The 26,527-nt window shown below is 40.8% G+C and overlaps 2 protein-coding genes across 2 annotated transcripts in view; one reads left to right on the top strand and one right to left on the bottom strand.

The window, feature by feature from the left end:
* Nucleotides 1-6,263: 6,263 nt before the first annotated feature.
* LOC145862328 (uncharacterized) lies at nt 6,264-11,796 on the top strand. The gene is made up of 5 exons (XM_082965926.1): nt 6,264-7,769; nt 7,990-8,199; nt 8,418-8,562; nt 8,668-8,777; nt 8,890-11,796. Exons 2-5 carry the CDS (start codon nt 8,038-8,040, stop codon nt 8,944-8,946), a joined length of 474 nt encoding a protein of 157 aa, XP_082822052.1. The 5' UTR covers nt 6,264-7,769; nt 7,990-8,037; the 3' UTR covers nt 8,947-11,796.
* A 9,305-nt stretch (nt 11,797-21,101) lies between these two features.
* Nucleotides 21,102-26,527, bottom strand: part of si:ch211-28p3.4 (zinc-binding protein A33) — a 32,270-nt gene continuing 26,844 nt past the window's right edge. Inside the window, exon 6 of the mRNA XM_014159315.3 lies at nt 21,102-21,900. Coding sequence (XP_014014790.1) covers nt 21,323-21,900 — 578 coding nt within the window. The 3' untranslated portion in view covers nt 21,102-21,322. The remainder of the gene's footprint in view (nt 21,901-26,527) is intronic.

Below are 26,527 nucleotides of genomic sequence, written 5' to 3'. Positions count from 1 at the left end.
AGCAAGGAGGCCTACAAACCTGACTCAGTTACACCAGCTCTGTCAGGAGGAATGAGCCAAAATTCACCCAACTTATTGTGGGAAGCTTGTGGAAGGCTACCCGAAACGTTTGACCCAAGTTAAGCAATTTAAAGGCAATGCTACGAAATACTAATTGAGTGTATGTAAACTTCTGACCCACTGGGAATGTGATGAAAGAAATAAAAGCTGAAAAAAATCATTTTCTCTACTATTATTCTGATATTTCACATTCTTAAAATAAAGTGGTGATCCTAACTGACCTAATGCAGGTCATTTCTACTTGGATTAATTGTCAGGAATTGTGAAAAACTGAGTTTAAATGTATTTGGCTCAGGTGTATGTAAACTTCAGACTTCAACTGTATGTCTAACCATTGGACGCAATTACTTTATCTGTGATGGCAAATGTATCATGTAATGCTGTTTAGGTGTAACATTGCGGTCTGGAAAAAGCTCCTTCCAATGCTTCAAATGATTTTCAATGAGTAACTTCAACGTAGACACAGTCGCAATGGAAAGAACAGGTGCAAATATTAACTGTACAATCTCAATTAGCTCAATTATCAGTTGTATATATGCATTGATTTCCAAACTCTCCAAAACAATGGCAATATCCTTAGCAGGACAAGCATTTGCCCGGATTACTGTTTGAGTTTACCATCACTTGACGTTAATGTACTAACATAAATTGGGGTTGGCTGATCTAACATCTAGAGGGGAATAAGGGAAACTAAGAATAGCAGAATTCACTGAGTTCAGGTCAATCTGTCCTGACACATCAAGATGATTCAAAACGCATTTGATTTCCAATGGGGCTTCGCCCTCCATAATTACATAAGGTCTTGCGGAGTTTGTTGTATAATAACAAAGGCTGGCAATTCAACTAACTTGCCCCTTCTATTGATCCCATATGTTGTTCTCAGGCTGTTGCGAAGCAAGTCCGTATTTTAACTTTTCGATTTTATCACACTGTCTGACATGCTTCTCCAATGTCCTTTTAGTATATGCATCCTCATTGAAGTGTGACTGCATGTCCTCAAAAGAACACTCACAGTGTCTGCGCTTACTGTAGGCAAAGCCCACACCCTCTTTGAACCCTGCTAGTTCATGTTGTGCCAGGGTGTCTCCAGAGAGAGAGAACATGGCACCATATATTGTTTTCTCTCCGTTAATAATTTGCATTTTAACCCCACTGTGCAATGCATCCATGTCTTCCTTGACTCTTCAACATTACATCTACACCAGATTGACGGAGGTCTGCTGATCTAGCCATGTCAAGTAGCCTGATAGCAGCCAGTTTAGACCTGTATTTTGGATTTATATTTCCTAAGGTGTAGTACACCATTAACAACTTGTTTTTTGATGCAAAGGTCCTAGTGGATTACAGATCTCTATTTCATCCGTGTACATTTTACATTTACATTTAAGTCATTTAGCAGATGCTCTTATCCAGAGCGACTTACAAATTGGTGCATTCACCTTATGATATCCAGTGGAAAAACCACTTTACAATAGTGCATCTAAATCCTTTAAGGGGGGGGGGGGGGGGGGTTAGAAGGATTACTTTATCCTATCCTAGGTATTCCTTAAAGAGGTGGGGTTTCAGGTGTCTCCGGAAGGTGGTGATTGACTCCGCTGTCCTGGCGTCGTGAGGGAGCTTGTTCCACCATTGGGGTGCCAGAGCAGCGAACAGTTTTGACTGGGCTGAGCGGGAACTGTGCTTCCTCAGAGGTAGGGAGGCGAGCAGGCCAGAGGTGGATGAACGCAGTGCCCTTGTTTGGGTGTAGGGCCTGATCAGAGCCTGAAGGTACGGAGGTGCCGTTCCCCTCACAGCTCCGTAGGCAAGCACCATGGTCTTGTAGCGGATGCGAGCTTCAACTGGAAGCCATTTGAGAGAGCGGAGGAGCGGGGTGACGTGAGAGAACTTGGGAAGGTTGAACACCAGACGGCCTGCGGCGTTCTGGATGAGTTGTAGGGGTTTAATGGCACAGGCAGGGAGCCCAGCCAACAGCGAGTTGCAGTAATCCAGACGGGAGATGACAAGTGCCTGGATTAGGACCTGCGCCACTTCCTGTGTGAGGCAGGGTCGTACTCTGCGAATGTTGTAGAGCATGAACCTACAGGATCGGGTCACCGACAGGGTGTTGTCCAGGGTCACGCCAAGGTTCTTAGCACTCTGGGAGGAGGACACAATGGAGTTGTCAACCGTGATGGCGAGATCATGGAACGGGCAGTCCTTCCCCGGGAGGAAGAGCAGCTCCGTCTTGCCGAGGTTCAGCTTGAGGTGGTGATCCGTCATCCACACTGATATGTCTGCCAGACATGCAGAGATGCGATTCGCCACCTGGTTATCAGAAGGGGGAAAGGAGAAGATTAATTGTGTGTCGTCTGCATAGCAATGATAGGAGAGACCATGTGAGGATATGACAGAGCCAAGTGACTTGGTGTATAGCGAGAATAGGAGAGGGCCTAGAACAGAGCCCCGGGGGACACCAGTGGTGAGAGCACGTGGTGCGGAGACAGATTCTCGCCACGCCACCTGATAGGAGCGACCTGTCAGGTAGGACGCAATCCAAGCGTGGGCCGCGCCGGAGATGCCCAACTCGGAGAGGGTGGAGAGGAGGATCTGATGGTTCACAGTATCAAAGGCAGCAGATAGGTCTAGATGGATGAGAGCAGAGGAGAGAGAGTTAGCTTTAGCAGTGCGGAGAGCCTCCGTGACACAGAGAAGAGCAGTCTGCAATGCATTTGGTTTCTCTGAAAATAAGGGATGTAATTTTATAAGAGCATCATCAACGATGTCATGAAAAAAACTTTCCCTGCACATCTGGGGTCCCCTTTCAACCATAGACAAAATCCTTGGGTGTGATAAGAACTGTTCCAGACGTTTGACTAATGGTGCATAATTAAATAATTTGTCTTTGAAGAAAAATCATTTTATTCTCCACATTTCATCCTGCATATGGTTTAATTAAGCAATTGGAATTTCCTCTGCGTCCAAACAGCTAAACTGCTTCTTAATAACACTGTCCTGTGTGAAAGAGACAGAGACAGAGACACAGAGAGAGAGAGAGAATCATGGAGGTTGGAACACACGATCATGTATACTTATGATATACAGATTTTGCTTATAACATATACATTAACATAAGGGATCAACGATAGTAAGGCGGACAACCTAGCACTAAGAATTAACTCAACCATCACTGAACCACTACAAAATGCTCTGCATATTGTAAATAATCATATGCTGTGCTCTGTTCAGATAAATTTGGACATTACTAGTTCATGACAAGTATAATATTTGTGACAGGAGAAGTGGTTGTGAAGACTGACTATGAATGCTATTAGTATAGCCAAGTACTTAAAAAAACATGGTCAATTTCAGTGGATTACCACCAACCGAGTAACTTACTTGTGGCACTGTGACAGCTCCATGTTGGTCAATGCCCCTTTGCCCTTGATATGAGTCAGGTGTATGGAGTTGCTGATCAGTGATGCTGGAGTTAGCTAGAAGCGGATCGGGTTGAATGTTGTCCTGTGTACCACATATCAAAGAAACATATTATTATTTGAAATTGTATTTAGTTTCACCAATAGAGCTATTTAAGTGTTTTGTTCCTATTTATCATTGATTCTTTTCACGTTAACCCAGCTTTAGCCATAAGAGTCATTATAACTGAAATGATCGAATTGCCTATGGACAGTATGACTTTGATCCGTGTATCGTCCGTTCATTAAATCATTTTTTAACATCCAGAAAAAAAAAAAAATCCTAGCTAGCCACTTACTTGTTCCATTGGTACTTGGCTTTCCTCCTATGGCTGTTCACCTGGTCGGGTGCCTTCAAGTAGGTGTTGAAGGTGTCTTCTCTTTACATGATGATATAAGGAATTGTACACTCTATATTCCTCAGTGTATCCGAGCAACCAGAAAGCAGAGCTGCGGCTGTGCAATCTATTGATATGGCTCAATAACAGTTTCAATGAAAAGTCATAAAAAGGCAGCAGATAACGCACCGCCAAAGCATCTTGAACGTTACTAAAAGCAAACGCAAGTAAAACGTTCCCACTGCTTTCGATGAAAAGGGCGGAAAGAACTGAAAATTATGTTCACAAGTATTTATAATACGACCAAGTATTGGAGTAGAGAACTGCACTGGGACTTTAAACTATACACGTATCACTCCGCTTTACAGGTGTTCTAATAACCGTTAATTACATTAACGATCGATATCTATCTTAGATTATAACAAACTTCGCACCGCAAAGATGAACATATTTCCACAAATAACATTTTGAGTTAAATTATGAATGGTCATCAGGAGAGGACGGTAAACGTGTACAATTCACATTTACATTTTAGTCATTTAGCAGACGCTCTTATCCAGAGCGACTTACAGTAGTGAATGCATACATTTCATACATATTTTTTCTCCTTGTGTAGACGTACACAAAGTAGCAAGCTAGTGTGCAGGAAAATGTTTATGTGGTGCTTCGCAAGAGTCCAGTCCCAGTCCAGTTGTGGAACTATGTGTGTTGGCCAAACCAAATAAATTATTAAATAAATAAACAAATCATAATCTTTTGTCGCTTATTAGTGTTAGCTAATAAATGGCGCTTGAAGAACTGTTGTATAAAAGCAGTATCACACTCGAGGTCGTGCTGTTATACTGAATATTATTCTTTTCGGCACTCGGCCTGCAGCCTCGTACCTACGACCGAATCACAGCCATGCTGATGTACTTAACTGACATACGTTCCTCATATTATCTAGCTACATAAGGGAGGCCTATAAATAAAAAGTCAAAGATGGTCCAAATCTTTGAGTCATCTAACAAAACCATGAATGAAGATGGAATGGATGACACATATCCTGGCATGGATCATATATCAAACGCAGAATTGAAAGGTAATGTTAATTTGTTTATACCCGTCTACCTTTCTCCTTAGCAAGCTAATTTTAGCTAACGTTCATTTGAATTGGAAAATTGGCATACCTAATAAGCATGCTAATTTGACCTAAATAACGTTGACTGTTAGCAGTTAATAACTGCACGAACGGCCATTCGTTGAAAACACTTGAACTTTGGTTAGATTGATAGTGCTTTATTGTCAGAAATAGTGTTAATAAGGTGTATTATAACGTCGCTCCTACCAGGCGGCGAATCGCATCTCTGCATGTCTGTCAGACATATCAGTGTGGATGACGGATCACCAGCTCAAGCTGAACCTCGGCAAGACGGAGCTGCTCTTCCTCCCGGGGAAGGACTGCCCCTTCCATGATCTCGCCATCACGATTGACAACTCCCTTGTGTCCTCCTCCCAGAGTGCTAAGAACCTTGGCGTGATCCTGGACAACACCCTGTCGTTCTCCACTAACATCAAGGCGGTGACCCGATCCTGTAGGTTCATGCTCTACAACATTCGCAGAGTACGACCCTGCCTCACACAGGAAGCGGCGCAGGTCCTAATCCAGGCACTTGTCATCTCCCGTCTGGATTACTGCAACTCGCTGTTGGCTGGGCTCCCTGCCTGTGCCATTAAACCCCTACAACTCATCCAGAACGCCGCAGCCCGTCTGGTGTTCAACCTTCCCAAGTTCTCTCACGTCACCCCGCTCCTCCGCTCTCTCCACTGGCTTCCAGTTGAAGCTCGCATCCGCTACAAGACCATGGTGATTGCCTACGGAGCTGTGAAGGGAACGGCACCTCCATACCTTCAGGCTCTGATCAGGCCCTACACCCAAACAAGGGCACTGCGTTCATCCACCACTGGCCTGCTGGCCCCCCTACCTCTGAGGAAGCACAGTTCCCGCTCAGCCCAGTCAAAACTGTTTGCTGCTCTGGCACCCCAATGGTGGAACAAGCTCCCTCACGACGCCAGGACAGCGGAGTCAATCACCACCTTCCGGAGACACCTGAAACCCCACCTCTTTAAGGAATACCTAGGATAGGATAAAGTAATCCTTCTAACCCCCCCCCCCCCCCCCTTAAAAGATTTAGATGCACTATTGTAAAGTGGTTGTTCCACTGGATATCATAAGGTGAATGCACCATTTTGTAAGTCGCTCTGGATAAGAGCGTCTGCTAAATGACTTAAATGTAAATGTGTAAATGTGCCCTAATGACTGACACCATCGATTATTTAGCTTCACCGTCTTTGGCGCCCTTTCTATTGACAATAGAAAATAAATAGAAAGGGCGCCAAAAACGGCGAAGCTAAATTATCGACGGTGTCAGTCATTATCTACAATCTTAGCTAGGCAAGCAAAGATTAACGTAACTAAGATTTTCAATATGGGTGACAATTTAGCGTTAACGTTAGTTTCATTAGCTTGCACTATCTTTTGGTTCAAAGTAATTAACGTCAACGTTAATGATATACTGGTAGTCTAATTTTGATAGCTAACATTAGCTAGCTGGGTAAATCATTCCTGCATTAACTGGAAAGGGAAGACAGTATGCTAATGTCTCATAACCTATATCAACCTGACACTTTGTGTCTATAAACTATGCATTAGTTGCTAATTACTTAACTATTTACAAGTGGTTAAATGTGTTTTTCAGCTGCTAATATAAGCGTAGACATGCTTCCCAGTCTCTCTAAGGAGGATTTACGTGATCTCTTCTTCAGAAGGAGAACCATTTGGCGACTTACTCATGGTGAAAATGAGGTAATGTTAGATTTTGACATTTGGGAGACATTTAATCTAACCATGCAGGCAGTGTTTCCTGTTATCAAAGAAGCATTTCCTGGCCATCATTACAATACATGTATCTAAAGATGTAGTTGTTTTGGTGTTTGCTGTTAGGTTGTTGTTACATTGTGGTGTTCTTTGCCTTTATAATAACCATTGAATAAATGTACGTCTTATACAGGGTCAAGAATCAGACCTGTGTAGACCAGTCACCTCCTCTGGGACCTATGATTTCAGCCCCACTCCCACCCCCTTTCCCTCATCCTCCTCCACCCCCTTCCACTCTCCACTGCCCCCCCATCCCCACACCCCTCTCCAAACCCAAGAGACCAACATGGTGCCACCAGAACCGTACAGCTTGTCAGCCCACAGTATGTCGTATACACAGACACAGAGTTGGAGCAATCAAGAAGCACCTTTTTTGAAAAACAGCGTGCTGGACAAGAAGGAGACTATATCCTTTCCAAAGATCTTCGCTGTTGATTAATCAGGAATACAGTAACACGCATGATTTCCATTAAGAGAGCGGCAGGGGATGACTTACTCATTGTAATGGTGAAGCGTCTCATACACTACTACCCAATGCTGCGGGACAGATCTGCAACCCGTGGAGCTGAGTGTGTAAGTCACTACTCAGGTATTCAACACGTTTCCAAACACAGCACTGTTGGATACCTGGCAACCAAAGTGCAAACATCTGACACTCAAAATAGAAGGGATGTGCTTCATCCAGATCAATCAGGGAAACATGTGTCTGCTTGTATCGTTTCATTTCTGGATTGGATTTTGTTTAATGTGATTTATAACACAAACAATTTGTTGTTTGTTAGGAATCTGTGAAGAAGCAGCTTTTGAAAAGGATTCAGAATGTGACAACCCCCAAAAAGAAGCAGGGAGCAACCCCTTCAAGAAAGAGGCCACGAAGCCTTAGCTTTCAGAGCAGCCAGGAGATGTCCACTGATGAGACTGACGAGTCCACCTCCTCAACTTTGATCTTGGAGAGATCCCCACAATCTAGATGCAGCACCCCAGAGGTTGAACAGTTGGGTGGTAAGTACACAAATTGAAATAGTGTATAGTGTTTTCGTATAAATGCAACTTCTACTACTACTCTAAACGAGGGACTAGAAACAAAGTGACTATTTAGTCTTCAGTGTTTCCTGTGGAATGAGAGGTTTGGGGTGGTAGTACCAGCGGAAACATTGGTCTTAATTTCAGTCTACATTTTTAAATGTTAATTGGTCGAGTTTGTTATGTTTTCTGGAATCAGAAACTACTGAGAGCCTACAGAAACAGACATTATAGAATTCTACAGGAGATGTACAAAACCAAGGCCAGACCCAACCAGAAGGATGTTTCCCAGCTCCTGGACCTTGAATTCCAAGCAAGACGGGCCTTCATCGACTCTGATGCTACTAAGGAGCAGGACAGGCCTACCAAGAGACTTCAAGCGTATCCCTGCTTCAGAGAACTGGATCATGTAAGCAAATGTATTGATTTTAAGTAGGCCTACGCTTTCTTAGCCTGGTTAACACCAGACCTGAGCAGCGTGAGAAGCCATAACAGGGACGGGGGTAAACTACTTCGGGCAAATGTAAAACAGTGAGCTCGCGAGAATTTGGTCAGGTAGTAACCTGGCTAATGCTTCCTATGCCTCCAGCTAGATAGTGTAAGACTCTCTCTGTCTCTCTGTGTCAGGTTATGGATGAACTCCGGCGGAACCTCGATCGAGGGAACTCCCGCTTTGTACCTGAACTGAAGACCCGCTGGGGGACCTTTTACAACAAGGCACAGTTTTATGGAGTGCTCAAAAAGGTCATGAAGCCACCGCTGCTGGACAAAGGTAATTACTGGCTCTGTTGACAATGGAGAATCCCATAAAAGTATTAATGTTTGTTTAAATAACTGGCTACAGTAAATCAAATGAGACTATTTTCGTTTTTAACAGTTAAGCACTCAATTGCCTTGATGAAGGCTTTACCAGACATCTTCTCATCATCTGTGGCTCCAACGAAGAAGTTAGGACATGCAAGTGAGGCAATGCTTCACATCCTTGAGGTAATAAATGTGTGCATGTATTAGAATGTTCATATTACTTGACCATAACATACAAAAGCAGTGTGAATATTTTTTTTGGTCATATTTGTTTTTCTCTTTGTGTTTGTGTCAGTCTGCAGAAGACCCAACACCTTTCTTCAGGCAAGACCACTCTTCAGCCCTGTCGTGATTGTCTGCAAAACCAACTGCAATCTGGCCATAGGAACCATGCCTGTGGTGACCTTCCCAAAAGAGGACATCTATGCCAGCATAACGTATCTTATGGCATGTTATTACGCCTTTCACCTCACATATCCCAAGTGCATTGTGACACTCCTCTCTGTGCTGCAGACAGAAGTCCTCTCGGACCCCATCCACGGCCGGGACATAAGTTCTTCATATAAAAAGGCTATGGCCGAGTGGAAAAGTTTAATTACTGACTAGGGTTGCACAATAAAAAATAAAAAAAAATCCAGTCCCGATAACAGAACTGTGTGTATCGGCTGATCCGAGAACCGATCCGATAACCTTTACCTTGTTGTTTATGATAAGGTTTAAAGCACTGTTACGTTTGTTATCTTGCCATAGGTCTTCCTTTTTCATTTTCACATTGACCACCAATGTCCTTTGTTGTTGTTGCATCCTTTGTTCTGCCCATATGCAGCGTCTGGACATACTGAGTCCTCAATAAAGAATTGAAAAGAAATTAGATGCTTTCTTTAAGCAAGCCAATCTTATTTCTAGTAGTAGTACACGTACATTTATCTTAGTCAGGATTACTTATTTTAAGCACAATATGCTATGTTTCTGTTAATTCCAAGGTATATGTGTGGCACTCGTCGTAAGGAGTAGACCAAGGTGCAGCGTGTTGAGTGCTCATGATAAATATTTATTTAAACTCAGAACACTTAAAGCAAAACAACAAATAACGGAAAATGAACGTCACGTTCTGCAGGCTTTACAGAGCTATGCAAAAACAAGATCCCACAACACCAGGTGGAAGAAAAAACTACTTAAGTATGATCTCCAATTAGAGACAACGAGGACCAGCTAGCTGCCTCGAATTGGAGATCATCCCAAACAAAACCAACATAGAAATACAAAACTAGAACATGAACATAGAAATACAAAACATAGAAAAACACCACCTGTCACGCCCTGACCTATTCTACCATAGAAAATAACATCTTACTATGGTCAGGACGTGACAATATGGCCTTATTTCAAGACGATTGCAATTGCAAATTTTTAAGTACATTTTCCTTCATATTGAGACAATAATTCTTAAATATTTTCTTTGTGTCCAGACAAATGTACTTGTTTTTAGTGTAGCTGTACTGGTTTTAAGATATATTTACTAAACATATAGCCTTATTTCAAGATGATGGCACTAGCATTTGCTAAATTGAAGCACATTTTCCTACATATTGAGAAAATAATTCTTAAATCTTTTCTTTGTATCCAGACAAATGTACTTGTTTTTAGTTCAGCTGTACTGGTTTTAAGATATATTTACAAAACATATAGCCTTATTTCAAGATGATGGCACTAGCATTTGCTAAATTTAAGCACATTTTCCTACATATTGAGAAAATTGTTCTTAAATCTTTTCTTTGTATCCAGACAAATTACTTGTTTTTAGTCTGGCCGGACTAGTTATAAGATATCTGTGCGTTCTTTGAGAATATATATTTTGACTTGTTTTAAAAATCTTGGCAAGTGAAATTTTCCTATTCTGTTGGCAGATAATTTTGCTTATTTTAAGTAATATTTCCCCCATTTTATTGCTTTTTTTTCTTGTTTTTTCTTGAGAGCTGACTTTTTGCAGTGATGTTGTTGATGTGAATAATATTTCTTGGTCCGTGGTGTGTAATGACGAGCAACCAGTCGCTGCACTTGACACATTTATGAAATTGCTTATCCCAGATACTAATAAGCATGCACCCATTAAGAAAATTACTCTAAAAACTGTTAAATCCCTGTGGATTAATGAGGAATTGAAAAATGGTATAGTTGAGAGGTGTCATGATTTGCCAGTCCTGTGCTGGAGATTAAAGATGCCGGCTAGGCAAAGGTCTGAACCCCACCCCCAACCTCTCCTGGGGCTGTTGGCCAGTTTTATGATGGTTGTAAATACCTTTCCTTGCCAGGCAGTAGTGGGGGGGAAACAGCCTTTTTGTTACAGAGATTTCCCAGTAGAACAAAGGATATTTTCCCGCCAAGACTCCAACCTCCCCAAAATGGAGAATGAAACAATATTTATATTTTGGGGAATGCTGGAAATGGTCATTGGAGACTAAAATAACCCTCATGTCGAATTTGTTTTTTTTATGTTGTGACATGAAAGACAGTAGAACCACATAACTGTATCTCTTAATCTACTCTTCTCAGTTATGAGCTTTGCGTCTGAATGTTGTATAAAATTAATGATTAAGTATCAGAATACTTTTGAAAAGATAGAACTATGACTTTAGTCTTCTAAATGAGAAAGTGGTTTTTCATGTAAAGTTTATCCAGTCAGTAACCATGCCCACGTGAGCACAGACATTATGCCAAATGTAATGGAACGCCTTTTTCCCCGAAGTGTGTAAAAGGACTCGCTGAAGAATTAACATATTAGACCAGTTATGCTGAATACGTTACAAATGGTTAAGAAATCTACCACTCTATAGACCAAGCAGACTGAGGTGTATAAGGACATGGCAATCTCTGCTGGCTGAACCAGAGTCGTACACTCAACATCTCCGTGACCAAAGGATTTGGACGATCAATGACAGCTCAATCGTAAATATGTCAATTGCATTCCTTTTACCAAATGAGTGGTTATTGGAGTGCTTAAGATGTTGTATTTCCCAATGTCCGATAGAGTAACTTCTTTGTCTCCCTACCTCCCTCGTCCTCTCTCTGAATTTCGCCATGGTGTTATAACCAAACTGTCCTGTTTTGTTAGTCTTCTAGAGACTATTTACTGTTTAATGTTAGTCTGTATTTGTATATTCTGTAATTGTTTAATTAATTAGTAAATAAATAATTGAGCCTATTTGTGTATCGCTGATTCATCAATAAAGTAGGGTTCGTGCAGACTACAAAGAATTACAACGTTCAGAATGACTGATGAGGTAATAATACATTAATAAGTGACTATAATCAATAAAATATGAAAATATATGAAGAGAGTTAGATTTGGGAGATAGTAACTCTTTAAAAAACATTTTCCTGTGGTGCCACATCCAACCGTTGTGTCAGATTTCAAAAAGGCTTTACGGCGAAAGCCCAGCAAACAAAACATTACATACAGTTACCAGCCAAGTAGATTAGTCACAAAAGTCAAAAATATCGATAAAATGAATCACTTACCTTTGATGATCTTCATATGGTTGCACTCACAAGACTCCCAGTTACACAATAAATGTTTGTTTTGTTCGATAAAGTCCCTCTTTATATCCAAAAACCTCCATTTTGATGGCGCGTTTTGTTCAGTAATCCAATGGCTCAAAGGCAGTCACAACAGGCAGATGAAAAATCCAAATACTATCAGTAAAGTTCGTAGAAACGTGTCAAACGATGTTTATAATCAATCCTCAGGTTGTTTTTAGTCATAATAATCAATAATATTTCAACCGGACAATAGCTTCGTCAATATAAAAGAAAAACAAGAAAGGCGCTCTCTTGGTTGCGCGCAGGAAACAGCTCTGGGGACTTCCCACTATCCACTGACTCAGAGTGGTCTAACTCCCTCATTTTTCAGAATACAAGCCTGAAACAATTTCTAAACACTGTTGACATCTAGTGGAAGCCATAGGAACTGTGGTCCTAACCATTGACATACTGTATAGGCAGGCAAGAGAAAAGCACCCACATCAAAAATATCCCACTTCCTGGATGGATTTTCCTCAGGTTTACGCCTGCCATATCAGTTCTGTTATACACACAGACATTATTTTAACAGTTTTGGAAACTTTAGAATGTTTTCTATCCAAATCTACCAATTATATGCATATCCTAGCTTCTGGGACTGAGTAACAGGCAGTTTACTTTGGGCACGCTTTTCATCCGGAGGTGAAAATACTGCCCCCTTTCCCAAACAGGTTAATACATTTTCAAGTTCATAACTGTGCGCTCTCCTCAAACAATAACATGGTATTATTTTACTGTAACAGCTACTGTAAATTGGACATTGCAGTTAGATTAACAAGAATTTACATTTTCTGCCCATGTCAGATATGTCTATGTCCTGGGAAATGTTCTTGTTACTTAACGTCTCTAGGGTAGGGGGCAGTATTTGTACGGCCGGATAAAAAACGTACCCGATTTAATCTGGTTATTACTACTGCCCAGAAACTAGAATATGCATAAAATTGTTTGATTTGGATAGAAAACACCCTAAAGTTTCTAAAACTATTTGAATGGTGTCTGTGAGTATAACAGAACACATATGGCAGGCAAAAACCTGAGAAGATTCCTTACAGGAAGTGCCCTCTCTGACCATTTCTTGGCCTTCTACACTCTCTTTATTGAAAACTGAGGATCTCTGCTGTAACGTGACACTTCCTATGGCTCCCATAGGCTCTCAGAAGGCGGCAAAACGTTGAATGATGACTTTGCAGGCCCAGGCTGAAAAACAGTAGCGCATTTGGATAGTGGTCGATCAGAGAACAATGAGACTGGGGGCGCGTGCACGAGCCGACACCATGTTTTTATTTTTTCGTCTTTGAACGAAAACAGGGTTTCCCGGTCGGAATATTATCGCTTTTTTACAAGAAAAATCGCATAAAAATTGATTTTAAACAGCGTTTGACATGCTTCGAAGTACGGTAATGGAATATTTAGAATTGTTTTGTCACGAAACGCGTCGGGCGATTCGTGACCCTTCGGATAGTGTCTTGAACGCACGAACAAAACAGAGGATATTTGAACATAACTATGGATTATTTTGAACCAAACCAACATTTGTTATTGAAGTAGAAGTCCTGGGAGTGCATTCTGACGAAAAACAGCAAAGGTAATCCAATTTTTCTTATAGTAAATCTGAGTTTGGTGAGGGCCAAACTTGGTGGGTGTCAAAATAGCTAGCCCGTGATGGCGAGCTATCTACTCAGAATATTGCACAATTTGCTTTTGCCGAAAAGCTATTTAAAATCGGACATAGCGATTGCATAAAGGAGTTCTGTATCTATAATTCTTAAAATAATTGTTATGTTTTTTGTGAACGTTTATCGTGAGTAATTTAGTAAATTCACCGGAAGTTTGCGGTGGGTATGCTAGTTCTGAACGTCACATGCTAATGTAAAAAGCTGGTTATTGATATAAATATGAATTTGATTGAACAAAACATGCATGTATTGTATAACATAATGTCCTAGGAGTGTCATCTGATGAAGATCATCAAAGGTTAGTGCTGCATTTAGCTGTGGTTTGGGTTTATATGACATTATATGCTAGCTTGAAAAATGGGTGTCTGATTATTTCTGGCTGGGTACTCTGCTGACATAATCTAATGTTTTGCTTTCGTTGTAAAGCCTTTTTGAAATCGGACAGTGTGGTTAGATTAACCTGTTAGGGCTAGGGGGCAGTATTGACACGGCTGGATAAAAAATGTACCCGATTTAATCTGGTTACTACTCCTGCCCAGTAACTAGAATATGCATATAATTATTGGCTCTGGATAGAAAACACCCTAAAGTTTCTAAAACTGTTTGAATGGTGTCTGTGAGTATAACAGAACTCATATGGCAGGCAAAAACCTGAGAAGATTTCATGCAGGAAGTGGCCTGTCTGACAAGGTGTCGTTCTTCTTGCCTCTGTTTATTGAAGACTGAGGATCTCTGCTATAACGTGACACTTCCTACGGCTCCCATAGGCTCTCAGAAGGCGGCAAGAAGCTGAATCGTGGCTTTGCAGGCTCTGGCTGAAAAAAAGTACCGCGTTTGGGTAGTGGCTGGTTACAGTACTGTGAGACTCAGGCGCGTGCCCGCGTCGACCGAATGCTTTGTTTTCTTTCCTCTGTTTACCTAAACGCAGATTCCCGGTCGGAATATTATCGCTTTTTTACGAGAAAAATGGCATAAAAATGGATTTTAAACAGCGGTTGACATGCTTCAAAGTACGGTAATGGAATATTTAAAAAAAAATTGTCACGAATTGCGCCATGCTCGTGAACCTTATTTACACTTCGGATAGTGTCTTGAACGCACGAACAAAACGCCGCTATTTGGATATAACGATGGATTATTTTGGACCAAACCAACATTTGTTATTGAAGTAGCAGTCCTGGGGGTGCATTCTCATTAAGAACATCAAAGGTAATCAAACTTTTGTAATAGTAAATCTGACTTTGGTCAGGGCTAAACTTGGTGGGTGTCTAAATAGCTAGCCGTGATGGCTGGGCTATCTACTCAGAATATTGCAAAATGTGCTTTCACCGAAAAGCTATTTTAAAATCGGACACCTCGATTGCACAAAGGAGTTCTGTATCTATAATTCTTAAAATAATTGTCGTGTTTTTTGTGAACGTTTATCGTGAGTAATTTAGTAAATTCACCGGAGGTTTGCGGGGGGTATGCTAGTTCTGAACGTCACATGCTAATGTAAAAAGCTGGTTTTTGATATAAATATGAACTTGATTGAACAAAACATGCATGTATTGTATAACATAATGTCCTAGGTGTGTCATCTGATGAAGATCATCAAAGGTTAATGCTGCATTTAGCTGTCTTCTGGGTTTTTGTGACATTATATGCTAGCTTGAAAAATGGGTGTCTGATTATTTCTTGCTGGGTACTCTGCTGACGTAATCTAATGTTTTGCTTTCGTTGTAAAGCCTTTCTGAAATCGGACAGTGTGGTTAGATTAACGAGAGTCTTGTCTTTAAAATGGTGTAAAATAGTCATATGTTTGAGAAATTGAAGTAATAGCATTTCTAAGGTATTTGAAAATCGCGCCACGGGATTACACTGGCTGTTGCGTAGGTGGGACGATTTCGTCCCGCCTAGCCCAGAGAGGTTAACCTCTTACATCTAGACGTTCCGCTAGCGGAACACCTGCTCCAATATCCAATGATTGGCGTGGCGCGAATTACAAATTCCTCAAAATCCCAAAACTTCAATTTTTCAAACATATGACTATTTTACACCATTTTAAAGACAAGACTCTCCTTCATCTAACCACACTGTCTGATTTCAAAAGAATTTACTAACAATTTACTAAATTACTCACGATAAACGTTCACAAAAAACATAACAATTATTTTAAGAATTATAGATACAGAACTCCTTTGTGCAATCGAGGTGTCCCATTTTAAAATAGCTTTTCGGTGAAAGCACATTTTGCAATATTCTCAGTAGATAGCCCAGCCATCACGTCTAGCCATTTAGACACCGACCAAGTTTAGCCCTGACCAAAGTCAGATTTACTATTACAAAAGTTTGATTACCTTTGTTGTCTTCGTCAGAATGCACTCCCAGGACTGCTACTTCAATAACAAATGTTGGTTTGGTCCAAAATAATCCATCGTTATATCCAAATAGCGGCGTTTTGTTCGTGCGTTCCAGACACTATCCGAAATGGTAAATCAGGGTTATGAGCATGGCGCAATTCGTGACCAAAAAATTCTAAATATTCCATTACCGTACTTCGAATCATGTCAACCGCTGTTTAAAATCCATTTTTATGCCATTTTTCTCGTAAAAAAGCGATAATATTCCGACCGGGAATCTGCGTTTAGGTAAACAGAGGAAAGAAAACAAAGCTTTCGGTCGACGCGGGCACGAGCCTGAGTCTCACAGTACTGTAACCAGCCACTACCCAAACGCGCTACTTTTTTTCAGCCAGAGCCTGCAAAGCCACGATTCAGCTTTTTGCCGCCTTCTGAGAGCCTATGGCAGCCGTAGGAAGTGTCACGTAACAGCAGAGATCCTTTGTAATGGATAGAGATGGCAAAGAAGGCCAAGAAATGGTCAGACAGGGTACTTCCTGTACAGAATCTTCTCAGGTTTTGACCTGCCATTTGAGTTCTGTTATACTCACAGACACCATTCAAACAGTTTTAGAAACTTTGGAGTGTTTTCTATCCAAAGCCAATAATTATATGCATATTGTAGTTACTGGGCAGGAGTAGTAACCAGATTAAATCGGGTACGTTTTTTATCCAGCCGTGTCAATACTGCCCCCTAGCCCTAACAGGCTAGCTACATAAACACAATTGAGTATAACACCATAAAAGTTATGAAATTAGTACCTTGCATGTCCACTGTTATAAGGAATACACACAAATATATTATGCTCCATACATACAGTGAGCTACAGTAGAAACATAACACAACTTACAGAAACTATTATAACGTAATAAGGCACTTACTTTGATAGAAACGCACACATGTCCAAAGTTATTATCATGTAGTAAGGAAAACAACAACGAAGGCAATGTGGGCACCAGCCAGAAAGTGTGAAAAAGTTTGTGCAGGTCTTGCTCTGAGTTTGATGATGACATACAGACGGTGCCCCCCAATAACTGGAAATGGATGCAAATCCCAGGCACAAGATTCCTGTCGAGGCAGATTTCCTTTTTGCCTACTCCACCATGCCAGGTAACCCACAGCATTCCAATACATTTTCCAGCTAATCTAGTTCCCACTAAATGTTCCCTGCACAGATAGTCTGACAGAAATCCCACAGTTACTTTCTCTGCCTCAGACCCTCACAGATTATGCCTGGGACCATGGTAGCTGGTAATACACATCCACTATCCAGTTTTGTTGCTGTGTGAGATAATCTGATTGTGAGACTCTCTATAGCTAGGTTTTCATCCAATTGGGGATAGATTTTTATGCAAATGTTCTCAAATCTGCATAAATAAAATATTCACATTTTCCCACCAGTGGAGTGTTTTCACCAAACTGACTTTTTTCAGATATAAAATCAATCAATTTCCTTAAGTTTTCATGTACTGAATAAGTGCAATGTGTTTCGAATGCATTTTCAACTCTACCAATAGTTTTGTCAAAAAAACAGCTGTGTTAAACAGCAAATGTGTCTACTCTGGTCTTGGCTCTTGCGGTCTAGCCAACAGCTAGCTCATAGATACAGTGCAGGTAGGCTAGTCTACATGATGAGACCATTATGAATAAGAGCGAGAATATTATTATTTGTCAAATGGCAGTCAAGCATCACTCATCATGTCACCAGAATAAGACCGTCAATATTTCTTGGAAAGGGGTATCAAGCTCATCACCGTGCACTTTCACCACCCTGTGAAGTTCATAATATTTTATTTCTTCTGTAGCATGATAAACTGCATGGTTTCCCGAGTCGTAGAACCACACACCATGTCATCGCGTGACTCCACATTTACTTTGATATGATGGCTATTATAGCCATATTTGCGCATAAAGGCGTAATTAATTTTACTGACACAAAAAGATCCCACCATGACAAACAAACAAATTATCTGTCTGCATTTATAAAATTGTACCAAAAAATCCTGTTTCCATCACAGCTGTCGTGATTCTTTTTAAACGTTATGACTTTACTCGCATAAAAACTCTGGCTGGAAACGTAGTTGTGTGTGTGTCACGTCCTGACCAGTATAGGGGTTATTTGTTATTGTAGTTTGGTCAGGACGTGGCAGAGGGTATTTGTTTTATGTGGTTCGGGGTGGTGGTTTGTTTAGAAGGGTGTTTGATTTATTATTTCCGGGTTTTGGGTTATGTTCTATGTTTTTGTATTTCTATGTTCTTTCTAGTTTAGTATTTTCTATGTTAGGTAATTGGGTGTTGGACTCTCAATTGGAGGCAGGTGTTTGTAGTTGCCTTTGATTGAGAGTCCTATATATAGGGATGTGTTTTGTTTGTTAATTGTGGGTAGTTGTATTTCGCACTACTAGTTGTCGTAGCCGGTGAAACTGTCGTTCTCTTTGTTTATTGTTTTCCGTGTTCACATTTATTTAATAAATAATAATAATGATGAACATGCAACCCGCTGCGCCTTGGTCTTCTCTTCACGAAGACAGCCGTTACTGTGTGTGTGTGTGTGTGTGCGTGTGTGTGCGCACGCGCTGACATCAGTGCCAATTGGAGAGAGTAGGGTACTACTCGTGGAGGAACCCTGGGCGCGGCTCCTGGTTTGTTCAGGCACTCTGCAATGTCCTCAATGAGTTTGGCAAGCAGCAGGAGATCATGCAGATCCTCACACGTGTCAACTACATAGTGGCCACCAGCTTCGAGTCCTGGTCCGAGGACCCATGATTCAGCGAGAAAAAGCAGATTCCCTGCGTAGTCTCCACGCTGACAAAAGAACTGCATTTCAACTGACCGCCAATGACAACCACAGACTGACAGACCGACTGATGAGACTGACTAATCCACACACTGACCAAGCGGTCTAAAAATTCAGGGATGATCCAGGCACAGTGGGACACTGCGCCGTTTGGGCTAGAATGCCGTTTTGCAGGTGTAGCGTAGCTGAGCACAAAACAATCTCTCCAAATTAATTTCTACAGTGGAACTCTGCGTTCATGTGTTGGTGGTGATACTTGCCTCTTCTTCAGGTTATTCCTAAGAATAATGATATCCCATTTGATCGGATCTTTGTCGACAGGCTATGTGAAATATATGTTATTTTACCGACCCAGGAAATTTGCTGCCATTTTTGTGGGGTTGTTATTAAAGGGTTAGGGGACGGAATCAGTTATATCTGAATCTGTTATATCTGAAAATTGTCAAATTTTTCCCCCCAGCTTTTGTACAAGCATTTGATTTATTGGCAAAGATCACAGCTAATAGTATTTGTGCCAAATGACATTTCTTTAGGTTTGGGGGGAAGGGAACATTTCTTGACATGAAGAGGTAGTTTTCCAGAGACACTGTTGAAACATTTATGAAACATGGTACTTGAACATTGGAGTCAACATGGGCCAGCATCCATGTGGAATGCTTTCAAAACCTTGTAGACTCCATGCTCCGACGAATTGAGGCTGTTCTAAGGGCAAAAGGAGGGTGAGTGCAACTCAATATTAGGAAGGTGTTCCTAATGTTTGGTATACTCAGTGTATCAATGTCTTATAAATGGCCTTGGTTAATTTAACTTGTTTTTATGTTGACAAATTCACAAAATTCATTGTTTTTATTTCTTGCACAACATTATTTGTGAACAATTTTCTAATAATGTTGAGTTTGAAGTAAAACAACATATGCCTTAATTTCTTTGTCGAAATGGAGGTAATCCATGTGATAAGTGAATTGAATCTGGCCTCAAAAGCACAAATAACCATTGTTTCACTGTATATCAGTGTGGTAAATTGTCACAGTTATAGCATTACCATGGTTAAAGGCACCAGGCCTTATCCTTCAATTTCAAAATCAAATGCATTAACATTTTACCCAAAATCACATACATTTGATCATGAATACATTCAATTGCCAGTGCTTTGTTGCTCTTCAAAAGCACACATTCACAGATTTAAGTTTGTTATTGCATATTCATGTTTGTCCCAAAGCCAGAAATACTCTGTCATCTGCAGAGGCAGCTATTACTGGTGGTTACAAGTCTTATCATTCACAATTCACCTGTACTAATTCGCACACTGCATTGTTCCAATGTTTCTGCAACGTTCCAGAGCAATTTACAGGATTGCAACTACGGATTGCTAGTAACTTCAGGAAAACATTCGGTGCCATCTTGAATTTCTTTGCCATTTTCTTTTTACAGTCTTTGTTTAATTTCATCAGTCATTTTCTTATTTTATTTTTTACATGATTACAAAATTATTCTATAAGCCACAGTAGTGAACAGTATGCTGGCAACCGAGTAGACATGTTACCTATTCTACACATACCTGTCAATCACACAGATGGCACTCTTGAATCCTCTCGACACATGAATCAGTGATGTAGTGCCCAACCTGTACTAAAAGGAGTGTTTGCTCCACTTGTTTTGGAATAGAGTTGAAGGGGGAAATCATATTTTAAATGCTTTCCAGGTTTAAATGCTATTGTACTCAGGAATATATTTGAAAAGAAAAATAGAAAAATTATTATATAGAAAAGGAAGACAAATTCTATAAAAAAGGAAATATTGTGAATTTACTATGGCTCCTTTTGAATCTGGGGCAATACACTGTTTAAATTACTTCACATCAAAGGAATGACTATGTAAACACCATTTTATTGTATTAAACATGAAGAATTGTATTGTAAAATGAATTGTGTGTTATTTTTGTCGTACAAACGTCGCATACACATGCTAATCCTGGATGTACAATAAATCAATTTAGCTAAATGAAAACTTTGCCTAAGGGCCTGCACACAAAGTCCGAAGGGTGTAGAAACAAATGTTTCAACATTAGGTGTGTGTTTCAAGCTCCTGGAAATGTATATAGGCTAGTCAGTTTTTACACATACACAAACTTGTTTGGATTGGAAGCGGACATAAGATTGCAGCACCAGACAGTCAGACCAGGTGTGCAGAAAAAAAATCAGACTTGGTGTGCATGGTTCATAACACACAAAAGAAACACATGACAAAAGTTATATACCACCCCCATTCCCTCCACCCTTAGCATTTGTCCTCCATCAGAGGGTAGGGGCAGAGCGTGAGGCATCGCAAATCTTAAGGGGCTTCCAGTTGGACCCCTGATTGTCGTGCCCAGGGCACACAGCTTGGTGGAGGACATTGGTGAAGGTGGCGACATAGAAGCAGTGGAGAGGGGTCATAGTGTCGGCCCCCAGGAAGCACACCAGGCCCCCGGGGAAGCTGGAGTAAATACCGATGCGAGTGAAGTGCTGTCCGGCCACCACAGGGAGCGCATGGGCCACCCTGTCATGCCATGCTGTGTAGTCCCCATTAAAGAACTCCATTGCCCAAGACTCGTCTCCACGGCCCAGCCAGCAGTCCTCCTCACGGCCCTTGCGTGGGATGCTTGGGTAGGTGAGACCTATCTCCCAGTAGGTCTTCCCACTTACCTGTACCTCCCAATAGTGACGTCCCTCTCGGAAGCCCTGCTGGCTGATGGCGTTGAGGGTGGTGTCGAAGCGTGAGGGGTTCTCTGGGACTTCTTGCCAGGTGTCCGTGTACTCTGCCAAGTCACCCTTAGGGGAAATTATAAGTTTCGGGTGGGCAGTGGTAGGGTCAAGGACAACGTCAGAGGCATCTAAGTAAAACACACATAAATTGAGCAATTAAATACATATTTCTAATAAGACTATAAAGAGAATAGGTTTTTGCCGTCAATAGCATTCATCAGAATGCATTATATTTTTATTGCGTGAGCAATTAAACCGCTAATAGATTAATACATGTTTTTATTATTTTGTGATTTAAAGTGGCACATACAATAATGTTTGATATATTTCATTGGGTATTATAGCAAATGGCAGGGCAGGGAAGCGAAACCAGGTGAATGGCGTGAAAGGCAAACACCCTACGCATGGCGCCAATACTACTTGGTGGGAATTGTAGCACAGCTCATAGTTAGGATTGCTACACTGCCCGCTACAAAGGGGAATACACGTCCCCTTGCTTAGACTACTCAGCCTCCTCACACATCTGGGCTGTGCGTTCCAATTGCCTCACAGCCGCCATCCCACTTCAGACACCAATGTAGCAAACGACGGGGCAGGAACCTGGGTCACTGGCATGAAAAGCAAACACCATAGGCATCGCACCAATAGGATTAAACCACTTGGTGGGAACTGTACTGGGCTCATATAGCGAAGATCGTTACATTATGGTTTTAAATACCATTTCCGGAATGAACATGAATCTCAGGATTCCCAGCATTTCAGGACTCTCAGATTAGAAAATGTTCAAATTTGTGGTAAAAGCATTACAAGACCAAGCAATTACACAATCAAAGCAGGAGCAAAGGAAACAGACAAAGGAAATACAAAGAAACTAGGGCTGTCCAAGTTAATCAGTTAACTCAAATTCACTTTTTGTAATTTTAGTGCACCCTTTTTTTTCTTGTGATTAATCACATTGTCTAAAGCGTTCAAAATACACTGAAAACATCCCAAATACATCATCTTTACAGCTAAAAACAACAATGCAATGTAGAAAAGAAGTTGACATTGAGGTTAAAGAAAGTGTTCTCAATTTACCTAATCTCGTCGACTAGCCGGTGTTGTGCCAAAAATCTCCCCCCTGCTAGAATTCTCCCCCCCCCCCTTCGCGTTCATTGCTGTGACTTGCTTGCTAGTTGAGATTTCTACTCTTCACTCCATTGTCCGTATAGCTAACATTTCACTGATCTTAGCAGCAGAAAGCATTTTTGTCTGCAGTTTTCGGTTTGGCTATTTGTTTCAAGTGTATATGGTGGTTCTACCTTGTATGGCGCCATGGGCGAACCCCCTCTTCACGGCCCGCGCCCGCCCACATATGGGGGCAAGATGCCGCCCGTACCTAAATCCGCTACTGATTTGTATTAGTCTATAAATAAATCTCAAAATTCTTCATCTCTCCCATGTCTTATTCGAATAGTATTTTTGAAAGTGTAAGGATAATAATTCAGCCATAGTTGTTCTGAAATGTGTATTGCTTGCCAACATTTTTCTCCCTCTATGTTTAATATAACACACATACATTCATTATTAATTTTGGTTGCCTATCCTGACAAAGTTTGTTCTATAGAAAGTACTTGATGTGTGCCATAGAAAGTATTAGACTCTAGCTACAAAATTAAGGAAATTAGAAGGGGAGGGAGAATTACGGCAGGGGGGAGATTTTCGGCACAACACGGGCGCTGAGTGGAATTACTTTTCGACAGACAACTGGGCAAGGTGTAGTGGCTGACCAAAAACGACGAGTAAAAATCTAGCAAGCTAACATTACTAATTATCCATTCAGGTTTAATAATCATAATTAAATATTATATCAGTCATTGACAATGTTAGATAATCTTATCGAGCAAGCTAGCTAGCAAACTTAGCTAGATAGTTTAGCTAGCTAGCTAGCTCTAAATAGGTTTCTCATACGGTTTGGCTAGCTAGCTATATATTATATTAAGCTAGCTAGGCCTATTCCCTGTCTCTGAGTTAATTTAACATGGTTGTAGCTAGTTGGCAAGCTTATAACTCATGTTTTAATGGTGGATTTTATAGCCTAATTGTTTCTGAGTTAGCTAGTAAGCTGGCTAGCTAGTCTCAATGTGGATGCAGACAGTTACTTTAACATTATATTGAAATGAAAGGAGTGTCTAAATTGTACATCCAAGTTTAGGCTATCCAGTTTGACTCTCCACTTAAACTGTGTTAACGTTATGCCTTTGTCACCGACTGCCCAGATACAAAGAGGACATGGTCCTGAGAGTGTTTCTCCCACCCCAAGTGTACCGAGTTCAGGAAGCTACATATAGAAATTAAAGTAGTGTCTCAAATGTTAATCCACTTTTATCCATTTTGTCTGTCCCATAAAAGCTTTTTATGTCTTTGTCCCCCAGATACTAAAGACGACATGGTCCTGAGAGTGCTTTTCCCACCAACAGTGTAACGAGTTGGAAAGAAGACTGCCCACCCATGCATTGATGAGGCCCAAAAGTCATAATGTCCCGTAAGTATACATGGAATACGTGGAATATTGAATATTATACAATGGGTGAGCCTAATCCTGAATGCTGATAGATTAAAACTACATTCCATCCGGTGTCTATTCCACAAGTTACCACCGGCTAAATCTATGACATTAAAATACCTATTTACTCTGTTCCTTCTGACTGCGCAATCCACTGTCTCATCAGCCCAGCAAGGCACGTTATAAACTTGATCTCCACTATAAAAAGCACCTAGACATTATATCACATTTCTTTTAGACTAACATTTCATTTTCAACAGCGGGGAGATTTGTATAAACCTTGCTTTCTGTCTCTCCGACATTTGCAACATTGTTTCAATATTCAAATTCGATCTCCAGCTGTCCCATAGTAATGAATGTGTCGGGACGAGACAGACAGGCAGGCAGCGTATCTTAGCCTGTCGAAATCATGAGTCAGCTGGCATACATTTTATGGATATACAGTATACAAACAAATGTCAATTGAAAAAAGGTCAAATGAAATAAAGTGCAGCTAGTTTGCAGTGTTTCCAGCTTCAGTTTGAAGTGATTGTGTTAGCTGTGTTGTTTGCTAGCTCCTCTGAACAACAGTGTCCTGACGAGTGAGCACATTTTCAATGCTAGGCGAAATCTCGCCTCATTAGCTCATTGTTATGGATGTATCCAAATAAATGTCACTAGAAAACAGCTTAAACAAATGCATACACAGCTACTTTGCTGTTATTCTGGCTGCACTTTTTGACTTGACTGTAAGTAAGCCATAGTTGGCTAGCTAGCAAGCAAGTGTTAAGAACGTTGCCTGCCAGTATGGTAATGAAACATTTGGAACAAACGACTGGATCGCGTTCATAGATATAGAACAAAAAGACTGAACGACTGGGTCGCGTCTCTAGCAACCAAACCGATAGAACGAACAACCAGCCGGCTTGGGTAGCAACCCTAGATTTGTGTCGGGACTATATCTTGTGGAAGGATGAAATAGTATGAATAAATTCATCAAAATATATTTTTTTATTTAGATATGTCAATCATTATTTTAATATGTTGGTAACCCGTTGTATAAAAGTGATAATAACCTCGAAGCCGGTGTTTGCAGGATATATTGGCACAGTTTGCCGTGCCACTTCGTCTCGGGCCTAACAACACCAATATGGCTGAATATCTCCGCCAGGCAACCAAAAGAACAAGAGACCCAAACCCTTCATTCTCAGGGACAATCACCTCTACTCCCTGGCATTCACCAAGACATGTTTCGTTGTTGTTTTACAACAATTCCAATTGTTAGATATTACTGCATGGTCGGAACTAGAAGCACAAGCATTTCACTACACTTGTGCTAACCATGTGTATGTGACAAATAAATTTGATTTGATTTGAAAATGTATACCTGGAAGGGGTTGGGTGAGTAGAGTGTAAAGTGTTTACTTTTCTTCAGCCCCTTTCCTCAGCTTTAATTTTAATTGCTAGGGCTGCTGTGTTTTTCAAATCATGGATTGTGCCTCAAATTTTTGTTTATTTGTGTGTTCCTTATTTGTCTTATCTTTAGCATGACTTCATTTTGTAGCTGAAATTAATATCTGCCAATAAACATTTAGCATTTTATCTACAATTTGTCATGATTGGCCATATGTCAATTTAAGAATTTCATAGACTGTGTAGTAACGTTGTAAAATTGATTGTTGTTGTTAGACGGATTGCTACCTTTAGAAAATGTACAGACTCTAAAAATGTTTTACCAGCAATAAAGTAAGAAATAACAAAAAGACATGAATAACAATAACCCAGCAAAAGAGTAAAAAGCAATCCACTGCTGGGTCAAAATAACCACATTTTTGGGTAAATAAAGTAACTCAACGTGTTGGGTCATTCACGTAACCCAACAGTGCTGGGTCAAAATAACCCAGTGCTGGGTCAAAATAACCCAGTGCTGGGTATGTAATATAGTGACTCAGCGCTGGGTTACAGAAAATAAAAAAAATAGCATTTTTTTAGAGTGTAGAGAATGCAATGGTAAGTGCAAAACCAGTCGCCCGTGATAAAACGAGCAGCAGCTGCATTCATGTAGATGATGTCGCCATAGTTTAGAACTGGTAGGAAGGCCATCTGATTGATCTGCTTTCTAGGGGTGTGTCGACCTGGCCATACTCGTATTTGTAATTGTATTCGTAAAATGACAGTTGATAGTCGGATGATACTCGTGATCGAAAAACATGAAAGTGTTTTAATATGCC

The sequence above is a fragment of the Salmo salar genome, chromosome 19, assembly GCF_965601325.2.
Source record: "Salmo salar chromosome 19, fSalSal1, whole genome shotgun sequence".
NCBI lineage: Eukaryota > Metazoa > Chordata > Actinopteri > Salmoniformes > Salmonidae > Salmo > Salmo salar.
This window is presented reverse-complemented; position numbering and strand designations above follow the sequence as displayed.